Source organism: Zonotrichia albicollis, chromosome 10 (assembly GCF_047830755.1).
Source record: "Zonotrichia albicollis isolate bZonAlb1 chromosome 10, bZonAlb1.hap1, whole genome shotgun sequence".
Lineage (NCBI taxonomy): Eukaryota > Metazoa > Chordata > Aves > Passeriformes > Passerellidae > Zonotrichia > Zonotrichia albicollis.
This window is the reverse complement of record NC_133828.1, coordinates 1,699,139-1,724,215: the sequence shown is the minus strand read 5'-3', so window position 1 is coordinate 1,724,215 and position 25,077 is coordinate 1,699,139. Positions and strand designations below refer to the sequence as shown.

At 46.8% G+C, this 25,077-nt stretch overlaps 2 protein-coding genes across 36 annotated transcripts in view; one reads left to right on the top strand and one right to left on the bottom strand.

Annotated features, from left to right (window-relative positions):
- RIF1 (replication timing regulatory factor 1) overlaps positions 1-3,310 on the top strand; it is a 59,823-nt gene extending 56,513 nt beyond the window's left edge. For 3 of the 4 annotated variants that reach the window (XM_074547827.1, XM_074547829.1, XM_074547830.1), the window contains 6 exons: positions 641-772; positions 1,063-1,140; positions 1,235-1,350; positions 1,629-1,782; positions 2,074-2,182; positions 2,868-3,310. In XM_074547827.1, coding sequence (XP_074403928.1) covers positions 641-772; positions 1,063-1,140; positions 1,235-1,350; positions 1,629-1,782; positions 2,074-2,182; positions 2,868-3,133 — 855 coding nt within the window. In that variant the 3' untranslated portion in view covers positions 3,134-3,310. The remainder of the gene's footprint in view (positions 1-640; positions 773-1,062; positions 1,141-1,234; positions 1,351-1,628; positions 1,783-2,073; positions 2,183-2,867) is intronic. The other variant, XM_074547828.1, reaches the window with a different exon arrangement.
- Positions 3,311-6,173: 2,863 nt separating this feature from the next.
- NEB (nebulin) overlaps positions 6,174-25,077 on the bottom strand; it is a 108,291-nt gene continuing 89,387 nt past the window's right edge. For 12 of the 32 annotated variants that reach the window (XM_074547791.1, XM_074547796.1, XM_074547794.1 and 9 more), the window contains 11 exons: positions 17,967-18,059; positions 17,402-17,494; positions 15,459-15,551; positions 13,850-13,942; positions 13,483-13,575; positions 12,472-12,579; positions 11,835-12,018; positions 11,218-11,310; positions 10,070-10,234; positions 8,033-8,142; positions 6,174-6,443 (listed from right to left, as the gene is read on the bottom strand). In XM_074547791.1, coding sequence (XP_074403892.1) covers positions 6,270-6,443; positions 8,033-8,142; positions 10,070-10,234; positions 11,218-11,310; positions 11,835-12,018; positions 12,472-12,579; positions 13,483-13,575; positions 13,850-13,942; positions 15,459-15,551; positions 17,402-17,494; positions 17,967-18,059 — 1,299 coding nt within the window. In that variant the 3' untranslated portion in view covers positions 6,174-6,269. Of the gene's footprint in view, positions 6,444-8,032; positions 8,143-10,069; positions 10,235-11,217; positions 11,311-11,834; positions 12,019-12,471; positions 12,580-12,874; positions 13,409-13,457; positions 13,576-13,849; positions 13,943-15,458; positions 15,552-17,401; positions 17,495-17,966; positions 18,060-18,575; positions 18,669-22,264; positions 22,358-23,322; positions 23,416-24,370; positions 24,464-24,936; positions 25,030-25,077 lie in introns of those variants that run through there. The other 20 variants (XM_074547812.1, XM_074547813.1, XM_074547814.1 and 17 more) reach the window with 15 other exon arrangements.

The window sequence follows — 25,077 nt, the reverse complement described above, 5'->3', positions numbered from 1 at the left end:
ACTATGTTTGTTCGACCCTTCAGAAGGGTTTCTACTACTGTCCTATACAATCAAGTAACTGAAATTCTTGGGAAGACACTTTGCTCCTCATCTTTTCCCTGAAACGATGTTTTGTTTTGTTTTCTTAATTTGCACGAAACAAAAAAAAAAAAAAAAAAATCCACATCAATGTGCCTTGCCCTGGATAGCGATTATTTGTGGAATTGTTGCACATGTTCCTATATTGAAAGGGGTTTTTCCCTAGTCAAGCATTTGGAGACACTTTTTGTAAAAGTGCCCGGGAACTGGGTGCTGCTCCCTGGGGAGCTGAAACCACCCCAGATCTGTTCAGTAACTGGTGGCTGCTGTGAATAATCTGACAGGAATGGTGAGGTTTGGGTTTGGAATGTGCCAGGTTTGCTCTGTGAGGGTTTTGTTTTGAACCAGAGCACCCTGGATCGGTGCACAGCCAGGAGCAGCACGCTCAGGGTTGTACACAGAGATTCCTGAGGGGATCCTCAGTCTGTCCTTGCTCAAACATCCCCTGGGTCCTTCCAGAGCTTCCATGGTTCCAAACTGATTATTTTTGTCTCCTCAGAGTGGCTTCCCCAGGCTGTGCTGGGCTGGGTTCCCGCTCTGACACCTCCCTGTCTCTCCTCAGATCCGCCGAGTCTCTTTTGCAAACCCCATTTTCCAGGAGGGCCTGGCCGACGACATCGACAGGAGGAGTCCTGTCATCAGATCCCACTCCTCACCCTCCTCCAGGAGCCTTAAAATCCTCTCCAACATGCAGGTCAGGGCAAAGCCTGCACAATATTCTGTGTGTCCCAAGCATTTGTGTGTTTATCAGAAACAGCGTGGCTTTGGTGCATGTTTGTAGTCACTTACACACAGTTGTAAGGGCTGAGGAGCAGAAGTGTAAGAAACAAAACTGCCTTAGCCTGACTCATTCTGTTGCTGTGAACTCTGAGGTTTCAGGGGCTAAAATCTCACTATTAACTGAATTCCTGCTGTTAACTGAATTCCTACCATTGACTCAATTCCTACCACCCTGAGATGTTTTTTTCCTCTTTTTCTACCCAGCACATTACCACTCCAACCAAAGGATTTCTGTCCCCAGGATCTCGTACCCTTAAATTTAAGAGCTCAAAGAAGTGTTTAGTAAGAAGTGCTTTGGTTCATGTTTCCCTTCTATTTTTTTTCCCTGTTTTCAGTGGGTGACAGTGAATTTAATGCTGTGCCTGTGTTGTCCCAGATCACAGAGATGGCCAAGGAGTCCCTGCCGTGCCTCTCGGAGTTTGTGTACCCTGCCTTGGCCGGCTGCAAGGCCCCTGTGGACGTCATTTTACCTCAGATCACATCCAACATCTGGTCAGTGGCTCCTTGCTTTTGGAGGTGATTTCAGTAAAGACTGAGCTCTTACCGAGCCTGAGAATCTTTAAAGGGATTGGGGTTGGTCGGGGGAGGAAGAGACTTGAATATTTTGGCATTTTTCAAGCACTTTTTTGGTGGTTGGGGAGTTCATGCAGGGCCAGGGGTTGGGGAGTTGGTGCAGGGCCAGGGGCTGGATTGCTGATCCTGTGGCTCCCTCCAGCTGGGGATATTCCCTGGCTGTGCACCAATAACCCAAACTGCCTCCCTTGCTGCAGTGCCAGGGGCCTGGGGCAGCTCATCCGAGCCAAGAACATCAAGACCGTGGGAGACCTGAGCACTCTGACGGCCCTGGAGATCAAAACCCTCCCCATCCGCTCCCCCAAGGTCTCCAACGTCAAACGAGCTCTGAGGGGATTCCACGAGCAGCAGGTAAAGTGGGATTTCTGCACCCTGGGAGCCAAAGCTGATCCCATTTCCTGCAGCAGGAATGGTGTCTTTTTTCCTTCGTTAAAATCAGCGCTTTAAAACCCAATCCCTGCCTGCCTCAGTGCCATGAATTCAAGATCACTTGGTTAAACTACTATTCTTAACAGGAAAAGTGATTTGATTTATTATAATATTTATAATTTATTATGATTTATAATTGATTTATTACTCACTATATTTGATTTTAATTTGTTTTCAATCTGAAAATGTTTTCTCTCCCCCAAACACGCCCAGGTGAAATCTCGGGTGTTGGAGGAAAGCACAGTGCTTGAGGATGCTGAGAAGCCTGGGAATGATGTGGAGGAGAAATCTCTGAGTGGAGACGAGGAAAAACTTGCAGCAGGTACCTGCTGGTGGCTTTTTGCTTTGGGTTTGGATGGTTCTGCTGTCCTGGTGGAGAGAATTATTTTGGGTTTAGTTTTATTCTAACCCTGAGGAAGGGCAGGGTGATTGAATGCAGTGCCTTTCTGGTGTGGAGAGCCTGGTTCAAGCATGGCTTAAAGAAAGAGGCCATGAAGGGATTCAGCTAAGGGAAAAGCAGCCTTGCCCAGGCTTGATCCTGTAAATAATTAAGGTTCTCAGCCACCTTCTATATAAACAACAAGATTCTCAAACCGTTCTGTCCTTGGCTGCTGCTGGGAGCAGACAGTCAGTCTGGGAATAGAGATGAAGGTTTTGAGAACTTTCATATCATGGTGGGAACACTGATCTTGGTTTCAGTAAACCAACTTCAGGTATTGGAAACAAAAGGTGGAGCTGAAGTTTTCTCTACAGCCTGTCAGGAGCTCAGATTTTGCAATATGCATGAACTTAATTAACACTGTTATAAAAAGTGCCTGATTGATGAATAAACCAGAGTCAGATACTGATCAAGAAAGGCGGGTCTCTCCCTCCATCTTCAATATTCTGGGAATGTTTCCCCTGGAGTAAATGCATTGCAGGCTTGCTCAGAGATGTGATTTTGTGCAAAGCAGCTGGAATTGTGCTTGGATTGATTTCTGTGCATTGTGTCCTTTCCCTCTTTGCAGATCTGGTGGACGCGGGCAGCACCAGCAGCAGCAGTAGCACCACCAGCAGCAGCAGCAGCAGCAGCAGCAGTGAGCAGCCCACAGCTGTGGACCTGCTGGGGCAGGTGCAGGCCCTGGCAGCCCAGCTGAGCCCCGAGGGGCTGGGTGCCTGCTCGGGCCGGCAGCTGCTGGAGATGCAGGAGCGGCTGCTGGGCATGGCCGCGAGCATCGCCCGGAGCCTGCGGGGCCGCTGGCCCTGCCCGCCCCCCCCTGGCACCCCCGAGTGACCGGGGAGGGCTCGGTGCCAACGGGGAGGGCTCGGTGCCAACGGGGAGCGCTCGGTGCCAGCGGCCCCGCTGGGCTCCTCACGCTCACCTGCTCCTGCTGTGGGGCTGCGGGGATTTTCTTAACATCGTCATGGATCTTTTTCCCTTTTTTTTTCCCTTTTATTTCTTTTTTTTGCCTCTTTTATTTCTTTTTTTTTTTTTTTGCCTCTTTTATTCCTTTTTTTTAATTTTTTTTCCTTTTTTTTTCCTTTTTTTCCCTTTTTTTTTCCTTTTTTTTAATTTTTTTTCCTTTTTTCTTTTTTTCCCTTTTTTCCTTTTTTTTCCCTTTTTTCCTTTTTGTTCCCTTTTTGGTTTTCCCTCCTTTTTTCCCTCCTTTTTTCCCCTCCTTTTTCCCTCCTTTTTTCCCCCCTTTTTTCCCTCCTTTTTTCCCCTCCTTTTTCCCCTCCTTTTTTCCCCTCCTTTTTTTCCCTCCTTTTTTCCCCCTTTCCCCCCCTTTCCCCTCCCCCTTTTCCCCCCTTTTTCCCCCCTTTTTTTCCCCTTTTTTCCCCCTTTTTCCCCTTTTTTCTTCTTTGCCTTTTTCTTTGCCTTTTTTTTTTTGCCTTTTATTTTTGCCCTTTTTTTTTCCCTTTTTTTTTTTGCCTTTTTCTTGGCCCTTTTTTTTTTTTTTTGCCTTTTTCTTTGCCTTTTTTTTTTTTTTTTTCCTTTTATTTTTGCCTTTTTTTTTTTTTTCCCCCTTTTATTTTTTCCCCTTTATTTTGTGCTGGTTGCTCCCCGCTGGCAGAGCCGTGGGCCGGTTCCCTCCGTGGCAGAGCTGTTCCTGTGGGATTGCTATGCATCTTTCTTTCGGGCCGTGAAAGAAAACCTGACAAAGCTGTGCAATAGCAGAGACTGTGAAAAACCAAACCAACAGAGTAATTAAATTATTTTTTTTTTTTTCAAACCCAAAGTGTTCTTACTGCTGCAGGCTCCTGCAGAGAGCGGGCTGAGGGCTGGAGCTCCGGCAGCCGTGGGAGGGGAGCAGGGCTGGATTCCCTCCTGGCATTTGTACTGGATCTATTTTTCCATGTATTTTTGTACGACTGGAGCTCAGAGGAAATGTGCTTGCACAGGAGAGAGACTGCAGAGCCCCCCAGGCCGTGCCCCCTGGCCTTTGCTGGCAGCAGCTCTCCTGGTGGGAAGGCTTTTCCGTGAGGAAATGATGGATTTGGACAAGAGCTCTTTGTATATTGTGTACAGACTCACAGCAGATGTTGGGTAATAATTTATGGAGTTTTAATTGCATGGATTGCATTGCTGCTGCTTGGAGACCTTCGGCCAGAGCTCCCAGGTTTCCCTGTGGGTTCTGATGTGTATATATTGTACTGTAGCTATCCAGAGGGGTGTTTATTGAGAGGAACTGCTGCAGGTGGTTTTCCAGCTTTTACGTGGGCAAATAAAAGAGCTGAGAGTTCCCAGACCTGGCGTGGCCTCGTGGTTTGGAGCCTTCTGGGCTGTTTCCCTCTCCAGGTTTGGGTTCCCAGGGCTGGGAGGGACCTTGGAATGTCCCCAGAGCTGGGGGAAGATGGGAGCAGCTCCTGCAGGACAGGCTGGCATCTGGGCTGCAAAACTCAGCATTTTTCACCCTGTTTGTGTCTCATGGAGAAAAGGGACGGGACAAACAGCTGGAGCTGCAGGGGGAGCTCTGTGGGGTTTCCTGGTTTGGTTCCAGATGTGCCTCTGGAGCAGAGTTCAGCTTTCCAGGTCAGGACGCTCCTGAGCCACGGGAAGGGCTCTGATCCCGGTGCTGACCTGCCCTGGGCAAGGACATTTCCCTTCCCACGGCCCTGCTGGGAATTCCCTGACTCTGAACTCCTCAGGGTGATGCTCCAACCCTGCTGTAAATGGGATTTAATCTATGGGAGACACAACATCCAGGGGTTTTTATTCCTTCCCTGTGGAGTGGCTGCTGCCAGGTGCAGCAGGTGAAGCAAAATCTGATGTTCAGGTGTGGAATAACCCCAGATCTGGGTCCTCCCCTTCCTCAGTGGTTTGTGGGGTGAATTCCCTTTCCCAGCACCACAGCACCCATCCATCCATACTGCAGAAACCTCAGCTTTATTCATCACTAATTTACAAGAAATCACAGCTTTTGCCCCCAGAACAGTTGCAGGAGAACGCATTCATGGGAGCTCAGCAAGCAGGAGAGGGGTGCTTGCTTTTCCCTCCCCACATAAATCGGGTTGAAATCCAAAGCTTAAATGGAAAACAAAATTAAGATATTGAAACATTTTAGAAGAGCCCAGAAAAACTCTTTGTTGGATAATGAATTATGATATGTGAGTTAATCTTTAGCAATGGAATTTTGGAGATGATGTGTAGTATCTTAGTATGTAGATACATCAGATATCTACATCTGATCTATCTGATATCTTAGATGAAATGTTTGAAATCCCAGACAACAATTGGAACTGTTTGGCACTGGGACAAAGGCAGGATGTGCTTAGAGGCACTTTTGGAAACATGGTGTGAAATATTCCAGGTGTGTTTTGTTCTGCAGTTATTCCTGTTGTGGCTGAGGGGGCCAGGAGGGCTTGGGGACGGTGTCCCACTCCTGGGGCAGGTGTCCCATCCCAGGATGAGCTGTCCCTTCCAGGATGAGCTGTCCCACCCCAGGATGAGCTGTCCCTTCCAGGATGAGCTGTCCCACCCCAGGAGGAGCTGTCCCATCCAGGATGAGCTGTCCCATCCCAGGATGAACTGTCCCATCCCCAGAATGAGCTGTCCTATCCAGGATGAGCTGTCCCATCCAGGATGAGCTGTCCCATCCCAGGATGAGCTGTCCCATCCCCAGGGCACTGTCCCATCCAGGATGAGCTGTCCCATCCAGGATGAGCTGTCCCATCCCCAGGATGAGCTGTCCCATCCAGGATGAGCTGTCCCATCCCAGGATGAGCTGTCCCATCCCCAGGGCACTGTCCCTTCCAGGATGAGCTGTCCCATCCAGGATGAACTGTCCCATCCCCAGAATGAGCTGTCCTATCCAGGATGAGCTGTCCCATCCCCAGGGTGTCCCATCCAGAATGAGCTGTCCCTCCCAGGATGAGCTGTCCCTTCCAGGATGAGCTGTCCCACCCCAGGGCCCCATCCCAGGCCGGGCTCACACGGCCTCCACGTAGTTGGCGGGCAGCATGCCGGTTTTGCCGGTTCTCTGCACGGTGCCGTACATCCAGCCCTCGTCGATGGCCTGCACGTTGACAATGGTGTCCCCGTCCTTGAAGGACACCTCGTCCGCGTCCGCCGCCGTGTAATCGTACATGGCCCGGAACGTCTTCTGCGGGGACACGGGGGACAGGGTCAGGCTCACAGGGGACACAGGGGACAGGGTCAGACTGACAGGGGACACTGGGGACATGGCCACACCCTGACATAGCTCAGAACTTCTGCAGGGACACAAAGGACACGGCCACACCCTGACGTAGCTCAGAACGTGTGCAGGGACATGAGGGACGGGGTCAGAGAATTACAGGGGACACAAGGGACAAGGTCAGAGCCTTACATAGCTCAGAACTTCTGCAGGGACACAGGGGACAGGGTCAGAGCCTTACAGGGGACATGGCCACACCCTGACATAGCTCAGAACTTCTGCAGGAACACAAAGGACATGGCCACACCCTGACATAGCTCAGAACCTCTTCTGAAGGGACACAAAGGACACGGCCACATCCTGACATGGCCTGGAATGTCTTCTGCAGGGACACAGGTGACACAAAGGGACATGATCACACCCTGGCATGGCTCAGAACTTCTGCAGGGACACAAAGGGACATGGTCACACTGCCATGGCCTGGAACGTCTGCAGGGACATGGGATGCAAAGGGACATGGTGACACCCTGACACAGCTCAGAAGGGATGTGGTCACACCCTGACATGCTCAGAGCCTCTTCTGAAGGGACAGAACGGACATGGTCACACCCTGATGTGGCCTGGAACGTCTGCAGGGACACAGCACAGAAGGGACAGAGCCAAAGCCTTACAGGGGACACAAGGGACATGGCCACACCCTGACATGGCCCAGACCCTCTTCAGAAGGGACACAAAGGGACAGAAGGGACATGGTCACACCTTGACACGGGACAAAAGGGACACGGTCAAACCCTGACATAGCCTGGAATGTCTTCTGCAGGGACAGAAGGGACACAGGGATGGGATTGGTGTCACAGCCGGGTCTGGCTGCTCCTTCAAGCCTGGCTGTGGGTTCCCCTCCCTCCCTGAGCCCCTGGGGTACCTGAGTGCCACAAGGGGCTGCTGGTGACACTGGGCCTGGGCAGTGTCCCCACGGTGGCCTTGGGCACCAGCAGCTCCAGGTGTCACTCAGAAGTTGTTGCCTCCCAGCAGTTCCTGGGGGCGATGCCATTCCCCTGTCCTGTGCTCCAGAGGCAATCCCTGACCGAGCACTCCCTCCCAGCCCTCAGTGTGCAAGGGCTGAGTAGGAAGAAGAGCCCATGCCAGCTTTCCAAATGCCCATGCCAGCTTTCCAAATGCCCATGCCAGGTTTCCAGGTGCCCATGCCCGGTTTCCAAATGCCCATGCCAGGTTTCCAGGTGCCCATGCCCGGTTTCCAAATGCCCATTCCAGGCTTCCAAATACCCATGCCCAGTTTCCAAATGCCCATGCCAGGGTTCCAAATGCCCATGCCAGGTTTCCAGGTGCCCATTCCAGGGTTCCAGGTGCCCATTCCAGCTTTCCAGGCACAGGGGAGGCTCTGTCCCCCTGAAGTCCCTGTCACACCTGGTTTCATACAGAGCCTCAGCTCCATAGACTGGAATGCCACCAACTCAGTCGTGGATTAACACTATTAATAGTGTTAATTAATCATTAATCAGTGGCTGTGACCCCTCCAGGTGCCCCAGGTTACTCACCCCAGCAGTGGAGGGGTGGGAAGGCACCGAGGACACCGTGGTTTGCTGGGTGGCCACTGAGGAGGAGCGTTGCTGTGGCAGCTCAATGGTCTTGACCTGCTTGTAGCCCACTGCAGAGAGAGGGTGGGGTCATTATGGGATGGACAACGATCCTTGTGTGGGGTTTTTATTGTGGGATTGTGATGGAGCTGGTCTGGAGAAGGATCATTGTGTGACAGTTAGGTATTTATTATGGGATTGTGGTGGAGCTGGTTGGGATAAAGATCATCGTGTGGAGTTATGGGATTGCAATGGAGGTGGTTGGGACAAAGATTGTGTGTGGTTATTATGGGATTGTGATAGAGGCAGTCTGGAGAAGGATCATTGTGTGGGGTTATTATGGGATTGTGGTGGAGCTGGTTGGGATAAAGATTGTGTGGGGTTATTATGGGATTGTGATAGAGGCAGTCTGGAGAAGGATCATTGTGTGGAGATTATGGGATTGTGATGGAGTTGGTTGGGATAAAGATTGTGTGGGGTTATTATGGGATTGTGATGGAGCTGGTTGGGATAAAGATCATTGTGTGGGGTTATTTATTATGGGATTGTGATGGAACTGATTGGCATAAAGATCATTGTGTGGAGTTATGGGATTGCAATGGAGGTGGTTGGGATTAAGATTGTGTGGGGTTATTATGGGATTCTGGCAGAGCTGGTTGGGATAAAGATTGTGTGGGGTTATTATGGGATTGTGATGGAGCTGGTTGGGATAAAGATCATTATGTGGAGTTATGGGATTGCAATGGAGGTGGTTGGGATTATGTGGGGGCCTGAATATATGTTGTATTGTAAGACCTGTGTGGGTCCGAGTTGCTCCAAACGAGCTGCAGCTGCAGGGTCCTTGGTTGGGCAGCAGCTGTAGCTCGTGAAGGTAACTGAGATAAATAGGGGTGGGTCGAGAGCCCAGGAGGAGCCCCTGAGAAGAAAGGAAGGACTGAGATGCAGAGAATGGAGAAGAGCCCCAGCAGAGAGGCAAGAACAACACTGCAGTGAGGATTACAACAACTGGTGCCCCGTGTGAGGAAGAACACACAACCAAACATCGAGAGAAGGTATGGAATCCCCCGGACAGCCGAGAGCTGTGGCAGCCTGAGAGCTGGGACTAGAGAAGGTATGGAATCCCCTAGACAGCTGAGAGCTGTGGCAGCCTGAGAGCTGGGACTTTGGATTATAATATGGCCTTTGAATTAAGGACCTGTAGCAGCAGAAAGCTGGAAGAATATGGCCTTTAAGGAAAAGAGCCTTGGAACATCTAAGGACAGCCGAGAGCTGTGGCAGCCAGAGAGCTGGGACTGTATAGGGATATGTATATATTCTATGGTTGTATCTAAGACAGCTGAAAGCTGTGGCAGCCTGAGAGCTGGGACTGTATGCATATTGTAATTGTATAATTGTTAAAAGAAAAGGGGGGAAATGTGGGGGCCTGAATATATGTTGTATTGTAAGATCTGTGTGGGTCCGAGTTGCTCCAAACGAGCTGCAGCTGCAGGGTCCTTGGTTGGGCAGCAGCTGTAGCTCGTGAAGGTAACTGAGATAAATAGGGGTGGGTTGAGAGCCCAAGAGGAGCTTCTGAGAAGACAGGAAGGGCTGTGCTGCAGAGAATGGAGAAGAGCCCCAGCAGAGAGGCGGGAACAACACTGCAGTGAAGATTGCAACAGGATTAAGATTGTGTGGGGTTATTATGGGATTGTGATAGAGGCAGTCTGGAGAAGGATCATTGTGTGGTTATTATGGGATTGTGATGGAGCTGGTTGGGATAAAGATCAGGGATGTGCCACAGGGGTGAGTTAAGGTCAGTTTAAAACACATTTACAGCTGTGGCTTGTGCACAACTCGGCGTTTTGGAGCTGTTTTTCCCTGGCTGTGGGGGCGGCTGCACACTCTGCCACGAGCAGGGGGAGCCTGCGCGTCCCCGGGGAGGCCGTGTACCTGTGGCCGTGTACCTGTGGCCGTGTACTTGTGCTGTACCTGTGGCCATACCTGTGGCTGTGGCTGTACCTGTGGCCGTACCTGTGGCCGTGGTGGTGAAGAAGCCCCCGTTGCTGTAGTAGGACAGGCGCTGCTCGGTGCCCTCCGAGGGCTCGGATTTCTCGTCGGCCGCGCCGCTGATGCTCAGGGCGCTGGCGGAGCGCGAGTGCTCGCGGCTGCGGCGCTGCGCCTGGACTGGGGGCACGCGGGGGGACTGTCACCAACCTGGGACCCTCAGAGCCACCACACCCTGGGACCCTCAGAGCCACCACACCCTGGGACCCTCAGAGCCACCACACCCTGGGACCCTCAGAGCCACCAAACCCAGGGCTCAGGGCCACCACACCCTGGGGCTTTCAGGGCCACCAAACCCTGGGACCCTCAGAGCCACCAAACCCTGGGACCCTCAGAGCCACCAAACCCTGGGACCCTCAGAGCCACCAAACCCAGGGCTCAGAGCCACCAACCCTGGGACCCTCAAAGCCACCAGCCCTGGGGCTCAGAGCCACCACCCTGGGGCTCACAGCCACCAACCCTGGGACCCTCAAAGCCACCAGCCCTGGGGCACTTGGAGCCACCAGCCCCAGGGCTCTCAGAGTTCCCAACCCTAGAGCTGAGACCTCATAGAACCCCAGCCCTGCTAAGCTCAGTTTTTCCACAATCCCAGTGTACCATAGTGGGATTTCCCAGTGCTTTTTTAAGCATTCCGTGCTGAAGTCCAGCTCGTCAATATTCACAGTGCTTTATCCTTTCTCCAGACTCTTTCCCCTTAGTCCTCATTGCTTACAAAATTTTTATTCTAATTATCCTGTGATTTTCTTCCTGACAGAGCACTGGGCTGTCCCCACGATTTTCTACCATCCAGGTATTTTTCCTCTCAGACAGGAGTTAAAAAAAAGGTCACTGAGAACAGCCTGTTCAGTTATTCCAAAAGGAAGCACAGGTTGTATCATGGCACCTGTGGATCATACAAACAATCCTCCTCCTGCCTCTGCTGGATCCTTTTACAACAGGAAAATTAATAATGTATTTTTTGGCCATTAGTTGCACTGGTGAGGAGCAGCTACAGCCAATTTCTCCCCTGTCCCCTGTGTCCCTTGGGGTCTCAGCTCTGTTTGGCACCCAGACCTCCCTTGCAGGAGTTCAATCCCATTTTCCCTGCAGCCCCTGGGACACACCTGAGATCATGTGCAGGCTCCGGGACTGGATGTTGTCCTCAGCGGGGTCGTAGTCGAAGACGGAGCCGGGGTTGGTTCTCCACACCCGGAGCCCTGCAGGGAAAAGGACATTTCCTGAGGGGAGGCCGAGCAGCGCAGCCTGGCAGGACAGCAGGACAGGAGCTGTGCCCTCCCCAGCCCTGGGAGTGGCCAAGGCCGGGCTGGATGGGGCTGGGAGCACCCTGGGTTAGTGGAAGGTGTCCTGCTCATGGCAGGGTGAGACTGGATGGGCATTAATGTCCCTGCACTCCAAACCAGTCTGGAATTCTTTGAAAAATCACCCTTATTTTATAATTTAGTGCTTCTCAATTCTATAGCACAAATTTGGCTTTTTTACAATCAATCTACAGTACAATATTTCTCTAATAGATAGAGATGGAGTTCAGAATAGAACCATAAATGCAGTGTGACATTATCAAGGTGGGGACAGCAGCTCACAGGTGATTTGCAGCTGTTGGGGCAGAATATTTCCAAAAAGGATTTGGATGAGAACATCCCCAGATAATGTTGAATTGGAATTGAGGTGGCTGAGCTCAAATGAAACCCCTCCTGCAGCAGATGTGCCCAGGGCTCCTGACCTGTGATGTTCTCCTGGTCCTGGTCCACGCGCTTCCGCTCCATCTCCACCACCCTCCTCTGGATGCCCCTGTAGCTGATGTCGCTGAAGTCCTGCATGTTCTTCTTCACGCGCTCCGTGATGGGGTCGGTCACCACGGGCGTGAAGCTCCCCTTGCTCTTCTCAAAGTCCTCGTGGTACTTCACCTGCAATTCCAAAGGATTGTCATTCCCGCTTCCCTCGGGGGCGTTTCCAGCTCCTGAACTTTGCCCTTCCCAATCCTAACCCCAGACTTGGGCACCCAAACCTGGTGGGACGCGTTGTCCTTACTGCCAGTCAGGGTTATTTTTATATTGAAGTCCTCTTATATTGAACTTGATATTGTATTTTTACATTGAACTCCTCTTATATTGAACTTGACATTGAATTTTTACATTGAACTCCTTTTATATTGAACTTGATACTGAATTTTTACATTGAACTCCTTTTATATTGAACTTGATACTGAATTTTTACATTGAACTCCTTTTATATTGAACTTGACATTGAATTTTTACATTGAACTCCTTTTATATTGAACTTGATACTGCATTTTTACATTGAACTCCTTTTATATTGCCCTCCCCTCCCCGGGCAGGCCCCGCTGGCAGAGCCCTTACAGTGGAGATGTGTTTCTGGGTCTCCCGCACGCGCCGCATCTCCGGCGTGTCCAGGACGTAGGCGGCTTTTCCTTGGACCTGCTTGCGGAAACTGTCCGAGTAAAGGACCTGCCAGGGAGGAGGAGCAGCACAGGAGTCACCTCTGGAGCACCAGGCTGCCAAAGAAGGGCCAGCCCCAGATTTTTATACCATTTTTTTATAAGTGATCTTACTGAAGAACCATAATTTTATACGTCACAAGAGTATCACGGCAGTAAATTGAAATTTAACTGCTTGAAAACTCCCCAAGAAAACGCAATTCAGCACAGAAATACTTGATTGCACCAGGAAGTTTTGGAAAATTCCATATCCTTCCAAGCCTCTCCTGTGTGAGAGAGGGTTTCGGGGGTTCCTGTGTCTCACCCTAAATGAGCTTTGCTTGGTCTTATCCTATGCAAGCTGTTCCAGCTCCAGAGCTCAGTCCCCAAGGGCACTGGGTGCCAGAAGCCAGCTCGCTCTCAGACCAAGGCCGCGGGTCAGCCCCTAGCAAGCAGGGAATATTCAGCTCTTAGTGATCAGGCAGCTCTTGTGATTTCAGCTTTGCTTGCTAGGTAGCTTTTCCCTTGGCCTAAGGCTCCAGCAGAGGGTAGAGAGAGGAGAAGCAGAAGACACTGGCTGTTCCACGAGTATGGCTTTATTGGAGGGTCCCTGAAGGGTCTCAGCTCTTCTTCTTCCCAGTTAGTAGGGGTACAGTGTGCTACTTTTATACCCTTGGCCTGGATCCAATCCTGACCAATGGCAAAGGTGTTAGAGTGACCATAAGTGACCAACGGTAGGGTTTAACACAATATTGCCTTGCATGGCTATAGGGATAAGGTACAAGGCGGATGTCCCTGGAGACAGGAAACTTCTTTGCTGCTGTGTCAGCATTCTGTTCTCCAAGGGGCCCTGGCTAAACCTGAGGGGTTTACTACACAGGGGGACAGCAGAGGAGGTCCTGGCTAAACCTGAGGGGTTTCCTACATCACCCACCGAGCTGATGTTCTCCTGGTTGCGCTTGGCTCTCTCCATCTCGGGCGTCAGCGGGGTCGGGGTTCCCTTGGCCATGTGCTCCCTGTACAGCACCTGCAGGGCACACACACAGCTCAGGCTGGAGCAATCCCAGCTGCTCCTGGGAACGGGGGTAATGCTCAAGCAAACTCAGCCCTGCCGAGTGGAAAAGATCTCGGGAAACAAAGCAGCTGAAACGTTATTGGCAAAAGGTAAGAAAAATCATTTAAAACATCAAAGGGAAAATAATAGGCAAAAATAAGGAGAACTGGGAAAATAAGGCTGATTAGGTGGAGTTTGGCTGAGGATGGTTATTTTGACACAAGGTGCTTGGCTGTGCTTTCAGTACCGAGCTGATTTGTTCTTGGTTCCGCTTGACTCTCTCCATCTCCGGCGTGACCGGGCTGGGGGTGGCCTTGCCTAAACCTTCCCTGTATGCAACCTACAGACCACAGAGCAGCTGTCACAGGGCAGAACTGCACACCAACCCCGGGGTGATGCTGGCTTTGCACTCAACACCCCCGTCAGGATCAAAAAAACAAATTAAGGAAAAATCGTATTAACAAGTTAAACGACAAAAAAATCCTTTAAAATTAGGAAAGGGGGGCAAAAAGTCAGGAAAACTCGTATTAACAAACGACAAAAAAATCCTTTAAAATTAGGGAAGGGGGGGGAAAAATCGTATTAACAAGTTAAACGACAAAAAAAATCCTTTAAAATTAGGAAAGGGGGGAAAATGTCCGGAAAAATCGTATTAACAAGTTAAACGACAAAAAAATCCTTTAAGATTAGGAAAGGTGGGGGGAAAAGTCAGGAAAAATCGTATTAACAAGTTAAACCACAAAAAAATCCTTTAAGATTAGGAAAGGGGGGAAAAAGTCAGGAAAACTCGTATTAACAAGTTAAACGACAAAAAAATCCTTTAAAATTAGGAAAAGCGGGGGGAAAAAGTCAGGAAAACTCGTATTAACAAGTTAAATGACAAAAAATCCTTTAAAATTAGGAAAAGGGGGGAAAAAGTCAGGAAAACTCGTATTAACAAGTTAAACGACAAAAAAATCCTTTAAAATTAGGAAAGGGGGGGGAAAAGTCAGGAAAAATTGTATTAAGTTAAACAACAAAAAAAATCCTTTAAAATTAGGAAAGGGGGGGAAAAAGTCAGGAAAACTCGTATTAACAAGTTAAACGACAAAAAAAATCCTTTAAGATTAGGAAAGGGGGGGAAAAGTCAGGAAAAATCGTAATAACAAGTTAAACGACAAAAAAATCCTTTAAGATTAGGAAAGGGGGGAAAATGTCCGGAAAACTCGTATTAACAAGTTAAACGACAAAAAAATCCTTTAAAATTAGGAAAGGGGGGGAAAAAGTCAGGAAAAATCGTATTAACAAGTTAAACGACAAAAAAATCCTTTAAAATTAGGAAAGGGGGGGAAAAAGTCGGGAAAAATCGTATTAACAAGTTAAACGACAAAAAAATCCTTTAAAATTAGGAAAGGGGGGGGAAAAATCGTATTAACAAGTTAAACGACAAAAAAATCCTTTAAAATTAGGAAAGGGGGGGGAAAAATCGTATTAACAAGTTAAACGACAAAAAAATCCTTTAAGATTAGGAAAGGGGGGGAAAAAGTCAGGAAAAATCATATTAACAAGTTAAATGACAAAAAAAATCCTTTAAAATTAGGAAAGGGGGGGGGAAAGTCAGGAAAACTCGTATTAACAAGTTAAACGACAAAAAAATCCTTTAAAAATAGGAAAGGGGGGGAAAAGTCCGGAAAAATCATATTAACAAATTAAATGACAAAGAAAAATCCTTTAGAATTCCAGTGCTTAAGAAGTGACTTTTGAAAGGAAAAATTAGCGGGTTAAATAAAACCAGGCAGAGTGAGGTTATTCAGAGGAGCTCTGTGCCCTCCTGGGTGTTAGCACGGGAGGTCCGGGCAGGGTTTTCCTGGGAATACCGAGCTAATCTGCTCCTGGTTGCGTCTGACCCGCTCCATCTCGGGAGTGACGGCCGTGGGGGTCGCCTGCCCCACGTTCTCTCTGTACAACACCTGTGGGACAAACACGGGCGGGCTCTCAGACGGCCCCGAGCGCCGGCTCAGCACAAATCATCACTGCGTTACCACACTCACACCTCAAACGTTTAGTGAGGAACAGGGATTTGGGGTTAAGGGCTTTATCCAGGGGCTCCAGAGGCTCAGGGAGTGCCTCTGGCTCTAAAAAGCTGTGTGAGGAATGCTTTATCTACCTTTTTTAAATCTATATTTGAAGCAATTTCTCAGCACAAATCATCACTGTGTTGCCACATTCAAACCTCAAACGTTCAGTGAGGAAAAGTGGGATTTGGGGTTAAGGGCTCTGTCCAGGGGCTCCAGAGGCTCAGGGAGTGCCTCTGGCTCTAAAAAGCTGTGTGAGGAATGCTTTATCTGCTTTTTTAAAATCTATATTTGAAGCAATTTCTCAGCACAAATCATCACTGCGTTACCACATCTCAAACGTTTAGTGAGGAACAGGGATTTGGGGTTAAGGGCTCTGTCCAGGGGCTCCAGAGGCTCAGGGAGTGCCTCTGGCTCTAAAAAGCTGTGTAAGACATGATTTATCTGCTTTATTTAATCTATATTTGAAGCAATTCCTGATAGTTTTTAAATCTATATTTGAAGCAATTTCTCAGCACAAATTATCACTGTGTTGCCACAGCTCAAACCTCAAACGTTTAGTGACGAAAACTGGGATTTGGGGTTAAGGGCTCTATCCAGGGAGTGCCTCTGGCTCTAAAAAACTGTGTGGGGAATGCTTTATCTGCTTTTTTAAAATCCATATTTGAAGCAATTCCTGATCTTTTTTAAATCTATATTTGAAGCAATTTCTCAGCACAAATCATCACTGCGTTACCACATTCAAACCTCAAACGTTTAGTGACGAAAAGTGGGATTTGGGGTTAAGGGCTTTATCCAGGGGCTCTAGAGACCCAGAAACTGCCTCTGGCTCTAAAAAGCTGTGTAAGAAATGATTTATCTGCTTTATTTAATCTATATTTGAAGCAATTTCTCAGCACAAATTATCACTGTGTTACTACATTCAAACCTCAAATGTTTAGTGAGGAACATGAGGAGGAAAACTGGGATTTGGGGTTAAGGGCTCTATCCAGGGGCTCCAGAGGCTCAGAGAGTGCCTCTGGCTCTAAAAAGCTGTGTGAGGAATGCTTTATCTACTTTCTTTAAATCTATATTTGAAGCAATTTCTCAGCACAAATCATCACTGTGTTACCACATCTCAAACCTCAAACGTTTAGTGAGGAACAAGAGGGGGAAACTGGGATTTGGGGTTAAGGGCTCTATCCAGGGGCTCCAGAGGCTCAGGGAGTGCCTCTGGCTCTAAAAAGCTGTGTAAGAAATGATTTATCTGCTTTATTTAACCTACATTTGAAGCAATTCTTTGATCTTTTTAGGAGGGAGGTGGAAGTTTTGTTGCCACACTGCCCCAGTAATGATGTCAGGGGTCCTGAAGTCAAATCCACCTGAAAATCCAATGGAAGGTGAAACACTGAACACAGAGAGAAGCCTGAACATCCCTGGAAAACCTGGGCTAGGGAGAGGCGAGGGAATGAAATGAGCTCTGTGTCCCTTCCAACCCAAACATCCCCTGATCCCCACCAAGGGATCTGAACTCCTGAGATGGTCTGGATAGAACCCACAAATTCACAAACCGAGTTGTAAAAAAGGCCTAAAACTCTGGATCACACCGTTAACACCAAAGTAATTTGGGTTTAGAAGGAGCAATTAATGTGCAGGAAAAAAAGAAATACATCTCTTTTTAAATTAAAACCAGCTCTGAGTGGGAGTTAGGCTGTTACTTGATTAAGCTGAAGCACAAAGGAAAGCAGAAATTCCTGGGAAGGTACCGAGCTAATGATCTCTTGATTGCGTTTGACTCTCTCCATCTCGGGGGTGATGGGGGTCGGGGTCACCTTCCCCACATTTTCCTTGTACAAAACCTACAAGGGAGTACCCAAATGTCATTGAAAAGGAAAGGAAAAAGAAAAAAAAAAAAAAAAAAAAAAAAAAAAAAAAAAGCCAAAAAGCAGAACGAACAAAGAGCTTCGGAGCCGTCCCACCGAGTTAGGGCTGGGGCATGGGGAGGAGTTGGAGCTTTTAATTAATTAATTAATTAATCTGGGATGCAGGAACGGGGGCAAAGCACAGGGGGAGTAAGAAAGGGTTTAAAAATTCAACCAGGACAACAGCATCCCTCCCAAAAAGGGATTGTTTTATCCAAGTAAAAGCCTTCCTTGGGTTTCAGTTTTTAGTTTTCCCATTAAAGGGAAGCGGGCGCGGTTTGTGGCTGAGCACGGGCAGGGCCTCGGGGCAGAGGCGTTTCGGGGTTAATAAGCACAGGCTGCTGAGGCTCCAGCCGGGTTAAACAAACACTCCATTCCCGTTTTCGGGGACTCCTCCTGCTGTAAGTACCGAGCTAATGATCTCCTGGTTGCGTTTGACTCTCTCCATCTCGGGGGTGACGGGCGTGGGGGTGGCTTTCCCTATGTGCTCCTTGTACAACACCTGCGGGATGAGAGGGGCACGGTCAGCACCAGCTCTCCCCACACAATCCCTTCCCTCGGTGATTTTAGAGCAGCTCCTGGGCACCGGTTTAGTACAGGAGCAGTTTGGCAGCCTGGCTTGAGCCGCTGCTGATAACGGGGTATCAGTTATCAGTACCAAAGAGCGCAAAATCCCCCCGGAGGGGCTGAGCACGGCACAAAACCCAACCAGCTGCTAAAAGAAATTAGCAATGAAACCCAATTAAAATAAACGGCAGCACTGCAGAGAAAAGGAGAGGAGTTTGAGAGGGTTTAGGATTAGAACAGGACATTAAAATCACTCTTAAAACCGAGATCAACCGACCCGAGTTAACATTTCAACCGGAGAAAGCCACGAGTGAGGAGCGAGCCCTGCGCTGAGCTGCGATATTTTGGGACAAATCCTTCTCCAAACGGTTAAAAAGGGCTTGGAAAGAGTTAAAAGGTTTCAGCTCTGGGTTTAAAGAGTTAAAGGGAAGTTTTGCTCTTGGCAAAGTACCGAGCTGCAAATCTCCTGGTTGCGCTTGACCCTCTCCATCTCGGGGGTGACAGGAGTGGGGGTCCCTGTCCCCACGCTCTCTTTGTACAACACCTGCACAACAAGAAACCGTCCAAAGCCATCAGCACTCAGCAAATCCAAATTTTCCTGCGGAATGGGAGCTGTTAAACCCCCACTGCAGCCACCTGAGAAGTCACACCCTCCCTCCTCCATGGTTAAAACAATTGCACAAAGAATTTTAGATATAAAATATATAAAAACATATAAAGGGAAGATGGAACAGGGAATAAAACGGTTAAAAACGTTAAGAGTAACGTAAATATTTGTAAATAACTCCAAACCAAGTAAATATTTGTAAATAATGCCATCACTGCAATGTTCATCAGTGAAGAAGTGGGAAGTCAGTAACATAGTGAGGAAGTGAGGACTGATTATGAGGATGTGTTTGTGGGGATGTGTTTGTGGTGTTTGTGGGGATGTGTTTATGGGGATATGTTTGTGAGGATGTGTTTGTGGTGTTTGTAGGGGTGTGTTTGTGGGGATGTGTTTGTGGTGTTTATGGGGATATTTATGGGGCTGCATTTGTGAGGATTGCTTATGGTGCTTGTGGGAATGTGTTTATGAGGAGATGTTTGTGAGGATGTGTGTGAGGATTGTTTGTGGTGTTTATGGGGATGTGTTTGTGGGGATGTGTTTGTGGCATTTGTGAGGGTGTGTTTGTGGTGTTTATGAGGATGTGTTTGTGGTGTTTGTGCAGATTATTTATGGTGTTTGCAGGGATGTGTTTGTGGTGTTTGTGGGGATATTAGTGAGGATGTGTTTGTGCGGATTGTTTATGGTGTTTGTGAAGATGTTTGCAGGGATGTGTTTCTGTGGATGTGTTTGTGGGAATGTGTTTGTGGTGTTTGTAGGGATGTGTTTATGAGGATGTGTTTGTGGTGTTTGTGCAGATTGTTTATGGTGTTTGTAGGGATGTGTTTCTGTGGATGTGTTTGTGTGAATGTGTTTGTGGGGATTGTTTACGGTGTTTGAGGATGTTTGCAGGGATGCGTTTGTAGGGATGTGTTTGTGGGGATATTAGTGAGGATGTGTTTGTGAGGATTGTTTATGGAGTTTGTGAGGATGTTTACAGGGATGTGTTTGTGCGGATTGTTTATGGTGTTTGTGGGGATGTGTCTGTGGTGTTTGTGAGGATGTGTTTCTGTGGATGTTTTTGTGGTGTTTGTGGGGATGAGTTTATGAGGATGTGTTTGTGCAGATTGTTTATGGTGTTTGCAGGGATGTGTTTGTGGTGTTTGTGGGGATATTAGTGAGGATGTGTTTGTGTGGATTGTTTATGGTGTTTGTGGGGATGTGTTTGTGAGGATTGCTTACTGTGTTTGAGGATGTTTGCAGGGATGTGTTTCTGTGGATGTGTTTGTGGGAATGTGTTTGTGAGGATGTGCTTGTGTGGATGTGTTTGCAGGGATGTGTTTGTGTGGATTGTTTATGGTGTTTGTGGGGATGTATTTGTGAAGATTGTTTATGGAGTTTGTGAGGATGTTTGCAGGGATGTGTTTGCAGGGATGTGTTTGTGAGGATTGTTTACGGTGTTTGAGGATGTTTGCAGGGATGTGTTTGTGAGGATGTGTTTCTGTGGATGTGTTTGTGAGCGGATTAAGCAGGCGGAGGGCAGAGCCGTGTGTTTTAAGGGCCGTTAGTGAGCGCTCCCGCCGCCCACGGTACCGAGCTCAGGTGCTCCTGGTTGCGCCTGACCCGCTCCAGCTCGGGGGTGAGCGGGATGGGGGTGCCCGCGCCCGGCTCCTCCCGGTACAGAACCTGCGGGAAACGGGACACAGATCCGGGATGGGAGGCAGGAAAAGTGGGATCCTGCTCAAACAGCAGCGCTGGGACACAAACCCAGGCAGGAAAAGCTGTGAAAGCACCAAACAACCCCAATAAAGCGGCTCCGCATCCTCTCCCAGCCCAGCGCATCCCACCCAGGCACGGTTTAGTTCTCCAGGGTAAAATCAGGAAAATCGGGAAAATTCACGGTACAAAACTGGATGGGGATTACATAAGGAAAACAGGCTGGGTTTTTAAGAGTTAAACAAAAAAATAAAATTGTTGGGGCTAACTAAGGAAAGGGAGCGGGGTTTTAAGAGTTAAAAAAAAGAATTGTGGAGAATAAATTAGGAAAACATGGGGTTTTAGAGTTAAAAAAAATATTCTTGAGACTAAATTGGGAAAATGGTGGATTTTTAGTTAAAAAAAACCAGGATTGTTTGAGCTAAATAAAGAAAATAGAGTGGATTTTAAGAGGTTAAAATAGGCATTCTTGGGACAAAAAAAAAGGAATAGAGTGGGTTTTTAAGAGTTAATAAAAGGATTTCTAAGACTAATTAAGGAAAAAATGGTGGGATTTTTATAGTTAAAAAAGGCAATCACACTCCAAAAGATGGGATTCAATTACTAAAATGATGTAATTAACCATCAAGGGAATAAGAAAAAATGTTAGTAATAATTATAAAGGAAAAAAAACTCTGAGAGGGACCGGGACATTATTTTTTTGGGTAAGTCAATTATAAGGAAACAAGAATATTGTTTTGTTGGTTAAAAAGTCTTTTAAAATCGATTAAAGGGGGTATTTTTTTTCACATTTGGAATTGCAAGCTACCGAGCTAATGTGTTCTTGGTTGCGTTTGACCCTCTCAATCTCGGGGGTGACGGGGGTGGGGGTTCCTCTCCCCAGCTCCTCCTTGTACAACACCTGTGGGATGAGGGGCAAAAAACAGAGTCAAGGCAGCACCAAAACCACCCAGAGCACCAGAGAGGGGCTGCTGACACATCCTGGGGGGAAAAATCCCTTGGGATAAAAAACTCATTTAAATTCTGCTAGGACTGAGGCAGAAGGAGGCTGGATTTAGGTGGGATATTGGGGAAAAAAATTTACATATAAATAATATTCTATATAATAGAAATAATTATATATCATATATAAAATTAATATTAATCAATTAATATAGAATACTATAATTTATACATTCAAAAAATATATGATGTATTACCTACATATAATTTCTAGTGCTCTCCTGGTTTTAGTGGCACTTCCCTCAACTTTCCACACATTCCCACCCCCCCGAACACTTCCAATGCATCCCTGCCACATTTCCTAAAGGAAAAGGCACCAAACCCAAAGGAAAAGGCTGAAACCCAAAGGAAAAGGCTCAAACCCAAAGGAAAAGGCACCAAACCCAAAGGAAAAGGCTCAAGCCCAAAGGAAAAGGTTCAAGCCCAAAGGAAAAGCACCAATCCTAAAGGAAAAGGCTCAAACCCAAAGCAGGAGCAATGCTGTTACCAATCCCAGCTGATTTCCCATCCCACCCCATCACAGCCACGGATTTGGGTCAGGCAAGGAACAGTTTAGATTTTATACATGGCAAAGCCAGGGGAAATCAAAAATTATCTAGGATCGAAGTGATTAATGAAAGGAAAGGTAGATCATAAAAAATACAGCAAGAGAAAAATGGGAAGAAGGGATCTGAACTCATTAGTGATGGATCCAATCAAAATAAATCAGGGATTGCAGAGGAAAAATGGCAGAACACAAGGGATGGGATGTTCTTGTGTCAATCAATTATTTGGGGGTTAAGATCATTTTAAAATTGATTAAGAGGGAATTTTTTTTGACTTTTGAAATCCAAAACTACCGAGCTAATGTGTTCTTGGTTGCGTTTGACCCTCTCAATCTCGGGGGTGACAGGGGTGGGGGTTCCTGTGCCCAGCTCCTCCTTGTACAACACCTGTGGGATGAGGGGCAAAAAACAGAGTCAAGGCAGCACCAAAACCACCCAGAGCACCAGAGAGGGGCTGCTGACACATCCTGGGGGGAAAAATCCCTTGGGATAAAAAACTCATTTAAACTCTGCTAGAACTGAGGCAGAAGGAGGCTGGATTTAGGTGGGATATTGGGGAAAAAAATTTATATATAAATAATATTCTATATAATAGAAATAATTATATATCATATATAAAATGAATATTAATCAATTAATATAGAATACTAAAATTTATATATTCAAAAAATATATTATGTATTAACTACATATTATTTCCGGTGCTATTCCGGTTTTAGTGGCACTTCCCTCACCTTTCCACACATTCCAACCCCCCCGAACACTTCCAGTGCATCCCTGCCACATTTGCTAAAGGAAAAGGCACCAAACCCAAAGGAAAAGGCTCAAACACAAAGGAAAAGGCACCAAACCCAAAGGAAAAGGCACCAAACCCAAAGGAAAAGGGTGAAACCCAAAGGAAAAGCACCAATCCTAAAGGAAAAGGCACCAAACCCAAAGGAAAAGGCACCAATCCTAAAGGAAAAGGCTCAATCCCAAAGCAGGAGCAATGCTGTTACCAATCCCAGCTGATTTCCCATCCCACCCCATCACAGCCACAGATTTGGGTCAGGCAAGGAACAGTTTAGATTTTATACATGGCAAAATCAGGGGAAATCAAAAATTATCAAGGATTGAAGTGATTAATGAAAGGAAAAGCAGATCATAAAAATTATGGCGAGAAAAAGATAGGAAGAAGGGATCTGAACTCATTAGTGATGGGTCCAATCAAAATAAATCAGGGATTGCAGAGGGAAAAATGGCAGAACACAAGGAATGGGATGTTCTTGTGTCAATCAATTATTTTGGGGGTTAAGATTATTTTAAAATTGATTAAGAGGGATTTTTTTTGGACTTTTGAAATCCAAAACTACCGAGCTAATGTGTTCTTGGTTGCGTTTGACCCTCTCAATCTCGGGGGTGACAGGGGTGGGGGTTCCTGTGCCCAGCTCCTCCTTGTACAACACCTGTGGGATGAGGGGCAAAAAACAGAGTCAAGGCAGCACCAAAACCACCCAGAGCACCAGAGAGGGGCTGCTGACACATCCTGGGGGGAAAAATCCCTTGGGATAAAAAACTCATTTAAACTCTGCTAGGACTGAGGCAGAAGGAGGGTGGGATATTGGGGAAAAAATTAATATATAAATAATATTCTATATAATAGAAATAATTATATATCATATATAAAATGAATATTAATCAATTAATATAGAATACTATAATTTATACATTCAAAAAATATATGATGTATTACCTACATAGAATTTCTAGTGCTCTCCTGGTTTCAGTGGCACTTCCCTCACCTTTCCACACATTCCAACCCCCCAGAACACTTCCAATGCATCCCTGCCACATTTGCTAAAGGCAAAGGCTCCAAACCCAAAGGAAAAGGTTCAAGCCCAAAGGAAAAGGCACCAAACCCAAAGGAAAAGGCTCAAACCCAAAGGAAAAGGCTCAAACCCAAAGGAAAAGCACCAATCCTAAAGGAAAAGGCACCAAACCCAAAGGAAAAGCACCAAACCCAAATGAAAAGGCACCAAACCCAAAGCAGGAGCAATGCTTTTACCAATCCCAGCTGATTTCCCATCCCACCCCATCACTACAGCCACGGATTTGGGTCAGACAAGGAATAGTTTGGGGTTTATACATGGCAAAATCAGGGGAAATCAAAACTAATCAAGGATTGAAGTGATTAATGAAAGGAAAGGCAGATCATAAAAAATACAGCAAGAGAAAAATGGGAAGAAGGGATCTAAACTCATTAGTGATGGATCCAATCAAAATAAATCAAGGATTACAGAGGAAAAATGGCAGAACAAAAGGGATGGGATGCTCTTGTGTCAATCAATTATTTGGGGGTTAAGATTATTTTAAAATTGATTAAGAGGGATTTTTTTTTTGACTTTTGAAATCCAAAACTACCGAGCTAATGTGTTCTTGGTTGCGTTTGACCCTCTCAATCTCGGGGGTGACAGGGGTGGGGGTTCCTCTCCCCAGCTCCTCCTTGTACAACACCTGTGGGGCAACAGGGCAGTAAAAAAGAGGTAAAAACAAAAAAATATCTGCATTTGATAGAGGGAATTACTGGAATTTTATGCCCACTAAATGTACTAGAAAGCAGGAAAAATTAGGGAGCATAAATCAGTTATTAATTGTGATAAATTCAGCTGGGAATACAAATCCAACTGCCTGGGTAGGCTCCAGCAGAGGAACAAAGTATTATAGGAAGGGAATTCAGCAAATTATTTTAAAAAATAGGTTTAAAATTGCAAAATAGTTTAAACTTCCGGAAAAAAAATTAATGCACATGAAACATCCAGTGTTAAATTATAAGAAAAAAAATTTTTAAAACAAGTCCATAAAATATAGTGCTAAAACATAGGAGCAGAAAGGGAATATTTTTGTGAGTTAATGTGAGGAGATTTAAAGTTTGCAGGTGTTAAATAGCTACAGAAAATGGAGATTTTTCCTGTAATGATAAAAGATACCGAGCTAAAATTCTCCTGGTTGCGTTTGACCCTCTCCATCTCAGGAGTGACAGGAACTGGGGTGCCAACCCCCAGCCCCTCCTTGTACAACACCTGTGGGCAGCAGGAGTGTGGAAATTAAAATAAAATACCAAATAAAAT